At 36.3% G+C, this 16330-nt stretch overlaps 1 protein-coding gene and 1 long non-coding RNA gene across 3 annotated transcripts; one reads left to right on the top strand and one right to left on the bottom strand.

Moving 5' to 3' along the window:
* Positions 1-11301: 11301 nt before the first annotated feature.
* On the bottom strand, positions 11302-12403 carry LOC127952047 (nuclear protein 1). 2 transcript variants are annotated; one of them, XM_052550307.1, is made up of 3 exons: positions 12166-12403; positions 11763-11900; positions 11302-11671 (listed from the first exon to the last, which is right to left on the bottom strand). In XM_052550307.1, exons 1-2 carry the CDS (start codon positions 12263-12265, stop codon positions 11773-11775), a joined length of 228 nt encoding a protein of 75 aa, XP_052406267.1. In that variant the 5' UTR covers positions 12266-12403; the 3' UTR covers positions 11302-11671; positions 11763-11772. The 2 variants fall into 2 exon arrangements, with proteins under 2 accessions (XP_052406267.1, XP_052406266.1); XM_052550306.1 differs by having other exon boundaries at positions 11302-11591; positions 12166-12402.
* LOC127952049 (uncharacterized) lies at positions 12357-14663 on the top strand. The gene is made up of 2 exons (XR_008152806.1): positions 12357-12497; positions 12842-14663. It is a non-coding gene; the product is annotated as an uncharacterized LOC127952049 (long non-coding RNA).
* Positions 14664-16330: the final 1667 nt, after the last annotated feature.

Genomic DNA, 16330 nt, shown 5'->3' on the forward strand with positions numbered 1-16330 from the left:
AAACAGTGGGATGGATGGAAGAGGAAAGATGAAGTGTGTTTGGACTGAGCCACATGTGCTACAATTTCACTTGCACGATGGCTAATTCCATTTCCTGTGGGCATGTTTTCTGTTTGTTGTTGTAGTCTCTCTCTCGCTCTCTTTCTCTCTCTGTCAGTGTGCAGTGTGTTTGCGATATTATTTTAGTCTACATGCATTAATCTCTGCTGTCAACATTAATAAGCAGGGCTTTTTATTACTGACTGTATGAAGGATTAGAATTACCATAAAGGGATAGTTAACCTAAAAAATATTAATTTTGTCACCATTTACTCACTCTTATGTCATTTCAAACCTGTATGGCACTGTGGAAAATATGTTTTTGTCCATATAATGAAAGTCAATGGAGTGAAAAACAACACTGCAATGCACTGCATTGCCAAAGAAAAACTACTTACTAGTATTTTTGTCTTGTTTTATATTACAAATATCTACAAATTCTTAAAGAAACATTTACTTGAGAAGAAAAATTACATCATATTTATAAGTCTTGTTTTCTGAGGAAAACAACAACAACAATGGGATCAGAAAAAAAAACTTAAATCAAATGGACAACAAAATGATTTTTCCCACACTGAGAGTTTTTTTTTTTTTTTCTTTTGTTTTGTTTTAAGCAAAAATGTTGAAAATATTTGATAAGTTTAATTACTTTGAATTACTTATTTGTAAAGTAATTTATTAAATTTTTCTGTTTTTATTCTGTTTTTTTATTTTCTTTTACTTAATTTTATTTTTTTAGTAAATGCACGAACAACAACAACAACAACAGAACATAATTACAGGAAAAACAGCTGGCATCTGTGGTAACCAGAATAATTATGTAAAAATACAGTAAAAAGTAAACCTTAACATTTTTGTTTAAATCTGTAATTCACAAAATTATCAAAAAAGCTGATTCTGCTTTTAACATTTACAATAACAACCACCGTAATTATAAGATAACTTTTTTACAAAAAACGTTATTTTTTTAACAGTATTTTACTCTAAACTTGCAAGAGTAAAGGACTTACTGTTAACTTGTTTTTACTGTAGAATTTTTATAGTATATTGCAGGTAATATTATAATTGTTTGTATAGTCTGTCTTGATTTAAGAATATTTACATTTTTGAACTCGAAGGAAGATGCAAGTATTCACTATAAAAAATTTTTTCAAAATATCTTCTTTTGATGTCCACAGAAGACTTTCAGTCGTACAGATCTGGAAGTCGAGGATGAGTAAATGATGACAGAATTCTTGTTTTTAGATGAACCATCCCTAGGTCCCCTGAGAGGACTCTAATACAGTCACTGATAAAGAAACCCTGCTTATTAATGTTGACAGAAAATGAATGCATGTAGACTAAAATAATACAGCAAACACACTGCACAGTATGACAGAGAGGAAGATAGCGGGAACTATCCCTTTATCCCTATTTATAAGTACTGTTTCTATACAGTATAAGTGATTTGCGTGCATTTCTGCATGCTAGTGTGTGTTTATGCGTGTTGTGTTTCTGTGGTCTTAGCTGCTGTCCGTGCAGTTACATGTGCCAAGGGCAGCATCTGTCTCTCTCCTTCCATATAATTTGCTCTAATGATCCCTAATGATACATGCGTGAGAACACACACTCCTACACACACAATACAATATCAGAACACACTTGTTCCATCTTAACTCTCTGTCTAACTCTCTGGCTCGGGTCTGGGTGGATAAAAGAGGGTCTGTAGCATGAGCAGTCCTTCATTTGTGCGTTTTTCCTCATTAAAAATCTCTCCTGGCTTGATCCCCTTCTTTTTTTTCTGTGCATTCCACCCTTTTCTCTTCCCACTCACTCCCACCCCTCTGTCTCCCCCCTATTCTTTCCATCTCCTCCCAAAGGATTTTTGTGTCTTTCTCTGGCACGCTTAAATATATGCGACTGAGACGGAGAGAATGAGAATATTTTTGTGCGTTATGCTCCTTCTCTTTCTTTTGTATCACCTTGGCTCTTCTGCCTCTTTGGCAGGTGTGTAGCATATTACATTGGCTGCTTGTGAAATTGTTTGTGTTGTGCCCCTCTCTTAATACAACTCTTTTTAAGATGCTATCACGCTGATCAGAGAGGCTCTGCGGCTCAGATGTAATGAAAGCCGAGCAGATAGTACACGGTGAAGAACGCCTCCTGCCGTCCCAATTAACCAGCCTCACGCTACCGATCAGCCCCTCAGCCTCAGTACGTGATCTTTTTATCCAAGAACGCACTGCTGTTAACATACTCGGATCAATGTATAATTGAACTGCTCTAATTAGGTTCTATTCATTTATTGTAAGCCGTAGAGGTCAAGTGGTAGTGTTGCGGCAGCACTTGATCAGAAAAGGCATGGGGTAGTTTTCATTGTGGAGAACTAGAGTTGCAATTAAGAAGAATTCAACTAGTGGTGTTCAAAAGCCAGTGACGTTGACTGCATGGGTTTTGTTGCTTTGGCTATGATTCATATTTCATAGCTTGCAGCGTGCGGATATTACGTGATCGCTATCACAGGATAGGCCTTATCTGTCAATGTCATCATTAAAACCTGCACAAAATATTAGGCAATATGTTGTTGCTCCTTTAAGAGCTGTGGTGACGTGGTTTGGGTGATTTAAAAGAAGGGTTTGGTGTGTATTTCTCTGCACATTGAATCAAAGAGAATGAGTTTTATAGGTCAACCATCTTCCTGAGACACGTCCATTGATTTTCATCTTGTTCTTATTGGATTTAGCTTCTGGTTTTAAGACCTGGTGCATATTAAAAAGAACATGTGCTTTTCAGAAATGCCAAATGTTTGTGGGTTTGGGGGTGACTTCAAAATGTATTTCTAAGTTTTATAGAAATGCAACAATGGAAACTGTCCTTGCACAGTAAAGCTACTGGAAGATTTAATACTGGATAAAATGCATGTTTTCACCTTTTGTGGACATGTTACAATTAGTGTAAAGTCCACAAGTGCATTAGTGCCTAACCCTAACCCTATAAAATATATTTCTATGAAATATGAAACTTTGTCAAGTTATTTTGTATTCCAGTTTGCCCCAAAACATATTAAAATTAGTGTGCTGTCAAATTGATTAATTGCAATGTGTTTAAACTGGTATTTAATATGGAAAATGATCCAGTGTTACATATTTGCGAGTGCCAAAAGTATGTGAGTATAGGAGTAAGTATAGGATTAGCTGTTATTTTGAAGGTGAAATTAGAGTCCATCTGTTCAGTAATCAGTGAGGTGACTATCAGGTGTCAGTGTGTGTCCTGTTTCATCTAAAGAACAGGGATCTATCAATGTTTGGTCATGTTTGTGGAAGTGTATTATGGAATAAAAACAAAGGAGATCTCTGAAGATCTCAGCAAAAAAAGAGTTGATGTTGTTCATTAGTCTAGAAAGTTACAAAGCCATCTCTAAAGAGTTTGGACTCCACAAATCCACAGTCAGACAGATTGTGTACAAACGGAGGAAATTCAAGACCATTGTTAACCTCCCCAGGAGTGGTCCACCAACAAAGATCACTCAATAAACAAGACTTTCAAAGGCCTGCGGGTTAACTGTAAGCAACTATAGGCCTTACTCACGTTGGCTAATGTTAAGGTTTATAAGCCCATCATCAGGAGAACACTGAACAACCATGGTGTGCATGACACAGTCGCAAATGAAAGCCACTCCTCTCCAAAAAAAAACATCGCTCCCTGCTTGATGAAGATCAAGTGGACAAGCCAGAGGAATACTGGAGAAATGTTTTGTGGATGAGAACAAAATAGAGCTTTTTGGTTTAAATGAGCAACTTATGTTTGGAGAAAGAAAAACACTGCATTCCAGCATAAGAATATCTTCCCATCTGTGAAACATGGTGGTGGTAGTATCATGGTTTGGGCCATTTTACAATGCACACACACACACACACACACACACACACACATATTGTGTAATCAAACTTTTATTTTGGATACAATTAATCACAATTTATCTATTTGACAGCACTAGTTAAAACAGAAATATATATATATATAGCTATACAAGGCTGGAAACCCCCATTTTTACTTTTTGTTGAGTACCAAGAGGCTGCTGTCATTTAGTTTGACTGCCTCATGTTATGTGATGTTATGTTATGTGAAATGTTGGCACACATTAATAGCTCTAATAGCAGAATATTTTTATAGCATTTTCTGACCAAAAGTAATGTGTCAAGCCATACTTCATCAGACAAAATAATAATTTGCATTCATGTTAATGGATGTTTAATTACATATCAGGCATCATCAGAATCAGCAGGTTCAACAGTATAACATATCAAGCATCTCATGTTTAATGGATAACTTTAGTTGACTTTAAGGGAATATTAAATCAAAACTTGAGACATGGCGAAAAAAACAACACCACATTTACAAACATTTAAACTAAATGTTAACATACTGTCTAGTTTGAGGAGACAAATGAACTGGAAATAAATGTACTGCACAGAGAATTTCTGTGATAATTTAGCGCCTCATCTTTTCAAATTCAAATTAGTTTTCTGTGTGAGCTCTCAAGTGCAACTGATTACATAACACTTCTTTTTAAATTTGTCTGTTTCAAAACAAAGAAGAAGACTCACTCAACACACAAGGGTTGATTTTCCTGACAGTTGTATTTTGAATGAGAATTTGACTGAATGGAATTAAACGAGGAGTCAGCTTAAGCTTTCAGTGTTGCACAGAAGAAAACAAAGAAAGGACAGAAGAGAGATAAAGTGGAGAGCCGCTGTTTCTTTTGAGTGACAGTGACATTGACACTAACAGACATCAAAGCGATGATGTCATGTCCCCTAAACTTGACCTGGCTGTTACCATGGTAATGAGTGGCGGCACAACATACTGAAGTGCACTAGAATACATGCTGTTCACTTCACACTCTCACGTTTCTCTTTTAGTCAAACGAAACTCAAATTAAGAGTTAATTGGACTCTGTATCTGAATTCCTGTCCTGTCAGATAGCAGAGGAGAGAAAAGCATCTTCAAACGGGGATGCGTTCGATCGGGAGAGGATGGGGGTTGATATTGATGGGTGGGTGGGGTTTGGGGAGAAGGAGAGGCAAGGAGGGTCTAAGTGCTTTGCACATTAATGTGTATGAAATTAAAACTGGATTGTTATCCTCTCAATTAATTAAAGGCCATTAGAGTCTAATAAGGCTGAGTCTCATTATTTCAGCCTAGCAATGTTATCCAGCTGCTTACTGAGCAGAAAGAAAACAAGCTACAGGTTATGATGGAGAGAGAAGGAAACTGATGGATAATTGGTTTGGTACAAATAACATGTGAGAAAGAGCACCAGGAGAAGAGAAGTAGGGTATGGGAAGACCAGAGCCAGAAGGTGAACAGAAAACAGCCAGCAGATTGGAATGACTAAGTGGCATTAAAACACTAAAAAAATAAACACATATTACATGTGCGTGTTTTTTTCAATATCAGGGCTGACTGAATACATTAGCATGAGCTACAGCATGTGTAGTTTTTTTTAGAAACAGGTTTTTTTAACCTGTTTACTTGCATGATGTGCTGATTAATTAAATTAATTGCAAATTCATAACACATCAATTTGGGATAAGATATTACCCCCAAAATAATTTTATTCATTGTTGTGTAAAATGAGAAAAACCTTTAATAGACGAGAAAATAAGTTAAGTAACCTACAAAAAAATGACTATGCCATTTTTTTATTATTATTAAATGATACTCTAAATATGAAATTAATATGAATCATACAGTGCCGTTGCGCGACAGGCATGCCAAGTTTGAATCCTTGACTCAAGAACCTTTCCAGATTCCACCCTCTATCTCTCTCCCACTTCACTTCCTGTCAGCTCTGAGCTATCCAATCATAATAAAGGAGAAAATGCCTATATATATATATATATATATATAGAGAGAGAGAGAGAGAGAGAGAGAGAGGTGCATCAGAAAGTTGATTTATTTCACTAATTCCGTTCAAAAAGTGAAACTTGCATATTTTATTCATTCGTTACACACAGACTGATATATTTCAAATGTTTATTTCTTTTAGTTTTGATGATTATAACTGACAGCTAAGGAAAATCCCAAATTCAGTATCTCAGAAAAATAGAATGTAACTTAAGACCAAAACAAAGAAAGGATTTTTAGAAATCTTGGCCAAATAAAAAGTATGAAAATAAAAAGTATGAGCATGTACAGCACTCTGTACTTAGTTGAGGCTCCTTTTGCCTGAATTACTGCAGCAATGCGGCGTGGCATGGAGTCGATCAGTCTGTGGCACTGTTCAGGTGTTATGAGAGACCAGGTTGCTCTGATAGTGGACTTCAGCTCTTCTGCATTCTTGGGTTTGGCATATCGCATCTTCCTCTTCACAATACTCCATAGAGTTTCTATGGGGTTAAGGTCAGGTGAGTTTGCTGGCCAATTAAGAACAGGGATACCATGGTCCTTAAACCAGGTACTGGTAGCTTTGGTACTGTGTGCAAGTGCCAAGTCCTGTTGGAAAAATGAAATCTGCATCTCCATAAAGTTGGTCAACAGCAGGAAGCATGAAGTCCTCTAAAACTTCCTGGTATACGGCTGTGTTGACCTTGGACCTCAGAAAACACAGTGGACCAATACCAACAGATGACATGGCACCGCAAACCATCACTGACTGTGGAAACTTTACACTGGACCTCAAACAACGTGGACTGTGTGCCTCTCCTCTCTTCCTCCAGACTCTGGGACCCTGTTTTCCAAAGGAAATGCTAAATTTACTTTCCTCAGAGAACATAACTTTGGATCACTCAGCAGCAGTCCAGTTCTTTTTCTCTATAGAAGCTTCTGACGCTGTCTGTTGTACAAGAGAGGCTTGACACAAGAAATGCGACAGCTGAAACCCATGTCTTGCATACGTCTGTGCGTAGTGGTTCTTGGAGCACTGACTCCAGCTGCAGTCCACTCTTTGTGAATCTCCCCCACATTTTTGAATGGGTTTTGTTTCACAATCCTCTCCAGGGTGTGGTTATCCCTATTACTTGAACACTTTTTTCTACCACATCTTTTCCTTCCCTTCGCCTCTCTATTAATGTGCTTAGACACAGAGCTCTGTGAACAGCCAGCCTCTTTTGCAATGACCTTTTGTGTCTTGCCCTCCTTGTGCAAGGTGTCAATGGTCGTCTTTTGGACAACTGTCAAGTCAGCAGTCTTCCCCATGATTGTGTAGCCTACAAAATTAGACTGAGAGACCGTTTAAAGGCCTTTGCAGGTGTTTTGAGTTAATTAACTGATTACAGTGTGGCACCAGGTGTCTTCAATATTGAAACTTTTCACAATATTCTATTTTTCTGAGATACTGAATTTGGGATTTTCCTTAGTTGTCAGTTATAAACATCAAAATTAAAAGAAATAAACATTTGAAATATATCAGTCTGTGTGAATTAATATAATATACTAGTTTCACTTTTTGAATGGAATTAGTGAAATAAATCAACTAAAACTACCAGTAGGTGGCAGTAATTTATTTATTCGTAGATTTAAGCGATTATCGATTCTGATTCATTCAGAAATTAAGCAAATGATTCTTCATGAATGCTTCACTAAATCACTCGATTCATTCAAAAACGCAAATTCATTCTGTAACAAAACACAGCTGTATGTTGTTCAGGGACACAAAAACTGAATATTACAATTAAAATGTAACACAATATTGCATTTTTGCATAAAATCAAAATCACATTTGTAATTGTGCAGCTATTTGGGAAAACATCACTTTTCTACAATGTATATAGAGGCTAATAGAAAAACTGGGTGCTGAGACCCCCTGAAGAGCAGACGCACTCTTTCACATGTGTGTAGACACACACATATAAAGGAAGACTAACGGGCATGACCATATAATGAGAAATATGGTGACAGGCACATTAGCACATTGACCGTGTGTGCAGATAGTGAAGGATCAAGTGTGCTATGTCTAAACACACTCTCTCATACACACAGGTGCTGACCCAAGTGGTCTCATGCATGATTGCCTACACATACACACTCACACCATCTGACAAGTCACGCCGTCTTCACCGCACATTCTTACTGCAACAGCAGGAGCCTGCCAGATGTTCAAACCAAAAAGACATTCATACAAATGCACGAACAAGCACACAAATACACATTTGCGCACCTGCATGTCTGATGTACGGATCAGAGTTTCTGACTCTATGCGCACTCTTTGCACTCATCCGTCTTCACTTACACACACACACACACATACACACAAACACATACATGCACCATGAGGAGAGGTAGACTATGGTCTCTGTGGTCTCTTTTGGAATTTCCAAAGACTTGTTGCTAGGCAACAAGAGGAGCTTCTCTACCCCTAGCGATACGATGGAAGTAAATAGAATGAGAGATGAAGGGACGAACACAATACTTTAAATGTAATTTTAAAACTACTCCACAAAGTTACTGATACTCTATTACAGCTGCATCTATTTTTAATACACTTCGTCTGTTTTAATTCACCCATTTCCCATTTGGAAATGAAGTCCAGTGCTGAAAGTAATAATTCATCCAAAAATGAAACTTTAATTTTTATTACATTTACTCATTTTATTTATTTCTACATTCAGGGTGTAGATGAGTTTAATTCCACATTGGAGCAGATTTGGATAAATGTAGCATTACATCACTTGCTCACCAAATTCATTTTCTGCAGTGAATGGGTGCCGTCAGAATGAGTCTCCAAATAGCTGATAAATATACCAATAATCTACAAGTAGTCCACATAACTACAGTCAATCAGTTAACATATTTTGAAGTGATAAGAATGTCTTAATGAAATTTTTTTTTGAGTGGTGTGGATGACCTGTGGATTACTGTGATGTTTTAATCAGCTGTGTGGACTCTCGTTCTGACGGCACCCATTCACTGCAGAGGATCCATCCGTGAGCAAATGATGCAGTTCTACATTTCTCCAAATCTGGTAGGAAATGTTAATTTTCCTTAAAGTTAAGATACAAGTACCTCACATGGATTATTTCAACAATATACTTTTTGGAAACGTTCTTATATATGTGGATTCACAGACCAAGACTGTTGCATGTTAACATTCTGCATTTCTGCATGTTAACATTCTGAATGTTTGTTCAGGTGATTATGGGAAAGGAAGAAAAAGCGGATTGCGCTGCTGCAGTGTGTCTGTGGGAGAATGACATAAATGGATTATCTTGTGTTTTGGTACAAGGAAAGTGCAAGGGGGAGGTGTAGTGGAAACAATTTCTGTCCTTCCAGTGTATGTGTACATACCAAGATGAATAAGAAGTTGTATGACTGCTCTTTAATATGAGTATAATTTCCATCCCTCTCAAATGTATATTTTTGATATTTCAGACAGTTTTGCATATTGTGTTAGTGAATATTATTTGCTGAGTGCTGCTACCTCAAATGTATAATTTAATTGTGAAATACAAGATATTCCAACATTTCGATATGTTACATAATAATCTTGCATTGTTGTTCAGTGATCTTGTTTTTTTTGGGGTGGGGGGGGGGGGGTTGCTTATATCCTACAGTAAACCTCTCTGAGCCTTTAGGCTGCAAGCTCTTTACTCTTGACCTTCATGTGGTGATATGATGCAACACACGTTTGGAAAGAGAAAAGGAGTTCAAATCTGATCAGCCTACAGATTCCTGTGATCTACTGACTGATTAAATTTTAATCTAATTCTTTGGTTCTGTGTGCATATCTCTACATGCTAAATGAGCCTAATATAGATCTTTCAACATTTATGGATTTGGACTCCATTTAGCTCATACATAACTCACAATAACCATAACTTCTTTTTTTAATTTCATATTCCTTCATTTTCTTTTTCAGTTCATTAAAAAGCTGCTGTTATGCATTCTGTGAGTATGAGTTCACTTAATTCTTTATTTCAGAGTCCAATTTACCAAAATGCTTGACTGGATATGAAAAATATTATTTATGAAATATGTTATACAATATATGTACTGCTAAAAGCACACAATCTCTGCATTTAAAAAGTTCTGGTGTAGTGTTTGCATTCGTTTATTCCACTTCTTGCTGCTGTTGAAAAGACTACTAATAAAGACAGTCATATTTGCTTTGAACTCATACGCATGCTTTTCAAAATGCTCTTAAATTAGATACTTGGTGTTTCTGGATAATCCTCTGTGCAAAATTCATTTCCACGTCTCTTATTCAGCTCCACATCTCTTTACTGCTTCACTACTGCCCTCTTTCTTGTGATGAGATATTTTTTCTGTGAGGGTTTCATGTTGCTGTGACAAATCGTTTTCACCTAGAATATGACTTTAATGTCAAACACATGACAGGCTAAATGTGACCCTGTACCACAAAATCAGTCATAAGTAGCACAGAGATAGCAATAGCCACCAGTACATTGCATGGGTCCAAATTATTGATTTTTCTTTTATGCCAAAAATCAGTAGGAAATTAAGTAAAGATCATGTTCCATTAAGATATAAAGTACTGTACTAACTACGGTAAATATATCAAAACATAATTTTTGATCAGTAATATGCATTGCTAAAAACTAAATTTGGACAACTTTAAAGGCGATTTTCTCAATATTTAGATTTTTCTGCATCCTCAGATTCCAGATTTTAAAATAGTTTAAAATAGTTTTCCAAATATTTTCCTATATCCTAACAAACCACCAATGCATCCAAACAAATATATATATATATATATATATATATATATATATAAACAATATGTCAATGGAAAGCTTATTTTTATTTATATGTATAATCTCAATTTAAAAAACCAAAGGTCCCTTATGGCTGGTTTTGTGGTCCAGGGTCACAAATAGCAGTATACTGGGTCATTTGGAGCACTTCCTACCACTTTGAAATGCACTTTGATGCACTAAATTATTTAGGAGGTATGGGAGATTATAATCCAAACACTCCATAAATCTGCCATTCATGTGGATACACTTATGTTACTGTACATCAATCAGAAAACAAGTTGATTTTGTTAATGGTGTAAATGTTTAAGTCCCACAGCACGCCACATACTAGCCTATATGAGAAGTATGGTTACTTTTTTTTTTAAGAAACCATTTTAATCATTTGATAAATACATGTTCATGTAATGATCACTGATGAAAATTGCTATAAAAAAAAAAAAAAAAAATAGGGATATGTAATGTCGTATTTGTGATTTAAAACTCTCTCCCTCTCATAGGCCTATATACACCTTATTTATTTGACGGAAATAGTCAATGGAGGGCGTAGAAGAAATCTCAGTTTAAATTTTAATGGGAAAAGTGGTCTTTATTAAAAGAGGAGAACTTTTAAAATGTCATTCCAAAACACCAAACATGGTCAAAGCTTCCGTTTAAAACGCACATTCAACATCACAAGCATATCGGTTCCTCTGAACAGGTGCTGGTTCTGCAGGACCACCTCACACACAAGAGCGGGGTGTCTGACAAAACCCCTCGCTTCACGGGTCAGTCTGGCCCGGGTCCCGCTGCAGCTCAGCGCCCGTTTCCCGCAGAGACACCCGTGGTCGGTTGCCAGTAATAGCCGTCCGATTCAATCTACGAGACAAACATGATTGTTCAATTAAAAGGTTTTGGTCTTCTCGGTGTTAAGCTATTCGTCAACATTGGGAGTTGTCCTGAAACCAAAACAAATCAGACAACTTTGATTAACTTTTTCGATTCACTTCAAATGTTGACTACTGTAGAAAGATGTGGTGCTTTACACACCTCTTCTGCGTCACTCTTTGGACTTCTTCTCAGAATTCTGGAGCTTCTCCACGATTTTGCGCTCGTGTCCCGCAGGGTTGTGTTTGTTCGTGTTACAGCTCGCCTCCTTCTTCGTCCTGCCCTTGCGACTAGCGCACTCTGTAGTCAACACACACACACACACACACACACACACACACACACACACACACACACACACAGTCAGTAGGCTAAAGAATAGACAACGCCGATAATGAACGTAAGCCTTTTAAAAAGTAATTAGTGTTGCCAGATCCATAAAAAAAGCCGTCATGGCAATACTGTAGATACACAGCTCTCAAAAGTACTTAAAAAAAAAAAAACATTTTAGAGTTGCCTAATAAAAATCACATTAATAATAATAATTAGTCGTTTTAAAACTTACCGGTATAACGGTCTGTTAAGTTATAATATTCATATTCGTCGTAGTAGCGGTCCTCAAAAGTGGTCGGTTCAATGTTTTTCACGTCAACGTGGTTGCTCATTTTGTCAGCGATTAGTGAAACTTCTAGAGTAACAGCGGATAAACTCAAGTTGCACAAAACAATATGCGATGTTCAGTTATAGATGAGTTTCTAAAGTCCTCGCTCTTGTCCTCAGTTCAGCGTTGTTTACAAGCCTGCAAGTTGCCTTCTTTTAAAGACGTGGCTCCGCCTTTGGTTCCTCAGCTCCCGCCTCGGATGGGTCAACACGACCAGAAGGAAAGTTGCATCAGACGTGAGTTAATGTTTTATCAGCAGACCTCACCCACTGCCAGACAGGATGTCCTGCAGAGCAGATGACAGTGTTTTTGTTTTAGCTTACACCTCTGCTTCAAATTTTTAACTTGGTATACTTATGCCTAACTCTCTGTCCATGCTGTTTTTTTTTTAATTATTTTTTATTATTAAAGGAAGGCAAAACAACACATTTTAAACATCTGAATAAGTCTAATATTTCTGTTTTCATGAGCTAACTCTCTTTCTCCCTCAGTCTGAATGTGTTTACTTATATCTGATAAAGATTAGAAAGATTAGATTAATTTAGTTAATGTTTGTCTCTCTCTTGTTTACACTTTTTAGGTCCCTCAGTGGACTGTGACCCACTAACCTCCTCTATTTGAAAGAAAATGTTGTCTTTAGGGAGTGCGAGACTCATTTCAATAGCCTTTTGCATGAATGTTTATTTTCATAGTAAGGTTTGCTTATTCACTGTTGGAGATTACTCCAGACAGTTAGTTTGTCAAAACAGGGTATTATATTATATAATTTGACCGACTATTATAGGAAATTGTCTTTGAATTGCACCTGCTGGGAAAACTAGCAAAAGAAATGCCTTTTGTTTTTAATGTAGCATGAGTTTGACTACATTCACAATGTCTTATCCTTTCTAATTCAGTTTTTTCTCTGTGTGTCAGTGCTGTATGCACGCCTAAGAGCTGTACAAACTCACTGAATGTGTGTGTAATCAAGCAAAATGCACTATGGTGGCTACTGTCATCAGCATAGAGGATCATATGATGCAATCTGCCACAACTGGCAATATCCACATCCTCCACTGGCAAAAGAAAGCCCAATCCATCATTCAAGATTCACTGCAGTCCGGCCACAAGCTGTTTTGTTCCTTGCCGTCGGGCAGTCATTATTGCACCATCAAAGCAAAGAATAGCAGACTAAAGCTTCCACCCTTTTTCCAGTTCATAGACTAAATAATATTTTTATAGGACATGTTCAAGGTTAACCTGGTGGAGATGATCTCTTCTTTTATATAAATGTTCATTTTGTATATGTATCAATATATATATTTGTATATACTGATGTTTTGTTGTTCTTTTTGTTTAATAAACATTTGGTCAAAAACAAAGGGCATGTTCAAGGTTTTCTGCTTGTTAGCATGGCCCTGTTAGTCCCTGCTGATGCAATGTACACGATTCTGAAGGCAAAAAGCATTTTTCCCCACTGAAAGCTATTCAAAAGAAATTAATACTTAAAAATAAAATGTTGTATTCATCAAAGAATCGTGAATAATGGCTGATGAAAACTCTGTTTGGGAATAGATTGCATTTATAAATACATTTTAATTTGAAATCAGTTATTATAGATTGTAATGATATTTCACATGCAATAGCTGTAAAACAATTCTAGTTTTTGATCAAATAAATGCAGTCTTAAAAAACAATTTACCCAAATTCACCCACATATTTTTACCAGACTGACTATTTTAGTTTTTTCTCCTTCAAAATGTTTAATTCAGTGTGTTGTTTGATGCTTCTTTGTAAGTAGTTGGTTATTTGCTGTTTCTTTTTAATCATTACAAATTACTAGCAATTTCTAAGTGAAAATTGTTTCAAATCCTACCCCATTTTTTTTTACTATGCTGCTATACTGTATAATTTTATAATCTCTTGTGTCTATTATTAAGCCGGTTGTGTATAATGTATTTGTTGTTTTACAACCCCAGCTTGCTCTCATTTTGCACTCCAGTGTACAAGCACATATGGCCGTAAAGCTCTCTACTCATTACAAGAGAATTTGGCTGAGGTCTGTATGATGACTGCTGATATTTTTGGGTGAGGTAGTTCACAGTAAGACTGCTGTGGTTCTGTGCTGTTGTAATGACAGAGGAAGAGCATGTGATATTCAGTTTTTCTACTGCACTCAAATGTTCCACGTCGTAGTCTTTGTGTACATGAGTGCATGAGCTACGTGAGAAATGGGGGAGGTTAGAGATTACAGAATGTATTTCTTCTTCCAGAGCCATAAACAATCTTTAGGCAGAACACACTGTACTACAAGGTTTTTTCCCCCTGTTTTTATCTGTTGCTCTCTAACCATAGTGCTCTAGTTCTTAATCTGAGTTGATTCTATGTTTTCTCAAATAAAACTAAACCTTTCTTCTTCCTAATCTCTTTGTTATGATTTCTTCTCTTTTTTTCCCCCTCTTTAGCCTCGACTGTTTGCCTTGGCTCTCAAACTCATATCATGTGAGTGTGAGGTGTTCTGTATGGTAAATATTTACAAAGTTACTGGCTGAGCCAACATGCATTTAGCTATGAAAACTTGACAAATCTCTCTGTTTTTCACCATCCTTCTTGCCCAGATCAGGATTTCTTTGCTAGAGAAACCACAGCTTGTCGCTGTCTGTCTGTTTTGCTTTTCGCCATGCTCACCAGTGACTCTGTTGAAAATTAACTCCATATTATCTTATCATTTACAGCCTTTGGACACGTTAGAGTTCAGGTCAGATATATAGGGGCTTATTACTGTAGGAATGATCTATCCCTCTCTTTTATTTCATGTTTGACCCCCCCCCCCCCCCCCCAAAAAAAAGAAAATTGTCTTTTTATGTGCCATGCATTTAAATTTACACTCTTTTACTTTCACTATATCATGATAGTACTTTGTCAAAGTTAGTTTAGGTATTAAAACACAAACAGAACCAGCTAAGCAAGAAACAAAGAATTTTAGCCCTCTACAAAACCAATATACATATTAATGGTTCTTGAAATAAACAAACTAGACTTCCTTAAACTGTTAAGATAGGGACATTTTTTTATAAACAAAAATGATTTAAAAAGGGCTTTAGATGCACAATAGCTATAAATATATTAATGTGACATAATAATAGGACAATAATCATACATCAAATGTTTACAAATATATTTTAATAGTCTATAAAAACAAAACAATTTAACAAAACAATTTTAAATCAAGAACCCCCAAATCAACCCAATTAATGTCAGAAATGTCTCTAGAGCCAAGTATACAGGTTAATGTTGTGATAGTGACGATAATGCTAAAGATAACTCATGATGATTCTCTTATGTGGCACATTATATCTATCATTATGTTTTGATTATAAAGGTGCATTTCAAAAAAATATTTCTTTTTTATTTTTTTTACTTGAAGTGAAACATTCATATATTCTAGATTCATTACATGCAAAGTAAAACATTTCAAAAGTTTTTTGTTTTAATATAGATGATTAGAGCTTACAGCACATTAAAGAAAAAAATCCAGTATCTCAAATATAAGAATATTTCCTAAGATCAATCAAAAAAAAAAAAAAGGATTTGCAATGCAGAAAAGTTAAAGTTCTTTAAAGTATGTTAATTTATGCACTAAATACTTGGTCAGGGCTCCTTTAGCACAAACTCCAGCATCAGTGAGCTGTGGCATGGAAGCGATCAGCCTGTTGAGTTTTCACCTCATTTGTATTGTTGGATTCACTGTTTCTCTTATTTCTCTTGAAAATATCCCAAATATTCTCTGTGTGGTTCAGCAAACCACTTGGAAGTGGTGCTTAAGTCCTGCTGGAAAAAGAAATCAGCATCTCCATAAAGCTTGTCAGAAGATGGAAGCATAAAGTGCTCTAAAATCTCCTGGTAGATGACTCTGGACTTGATAAAACAAAATAGACCAACACCAGCAGACATAACGGCACCCAAACCATCTATGACTTCAGAAACTTCACACTGGACTTCAAGCAGCTTGTATTATGTACCTCTTCAATCTTCCTCCAGACACCAGGCCTTGATTTCCAAATGAAATCCTAAATGTGCTTTTATCTAA

This window comes from Carassius gibelio, chromosome B3 (genome assembly GCF_023724105.1).
Source record: "Carassius gibelio isolate Cgi1373 ecotype wild population from Czech Republic chromosome B3, carGib1.2-hapl.c, whole genome shotgun sequence".
Taxonomy (NCBI): domain Eukaryota; kingdom Metazoa; phylum Chordata; class Actinopteri; order Cypriniformes; family Cyprinidae; genus Carassius; species Carassius gibelio.

What these genes read in the sequence shown, in the direction of transcription:
- LOC127952047 (XM_052550307.1), bottom strand. Translation starts at nt 12,265, where the DNA reads ATGAGCAACCACGTTGACGTGAAAAACATTGAACCGACCACTTTTGAG. An exon ending in CTTAACAGACCGTTATACCG is followed by an intron (nt 11,901 to 12,165) that starts GTAAGTTTTAAA and finishes TGTTGACTACAG; the next exon opens with AGTGCGCTAGTCGCAAGGGC.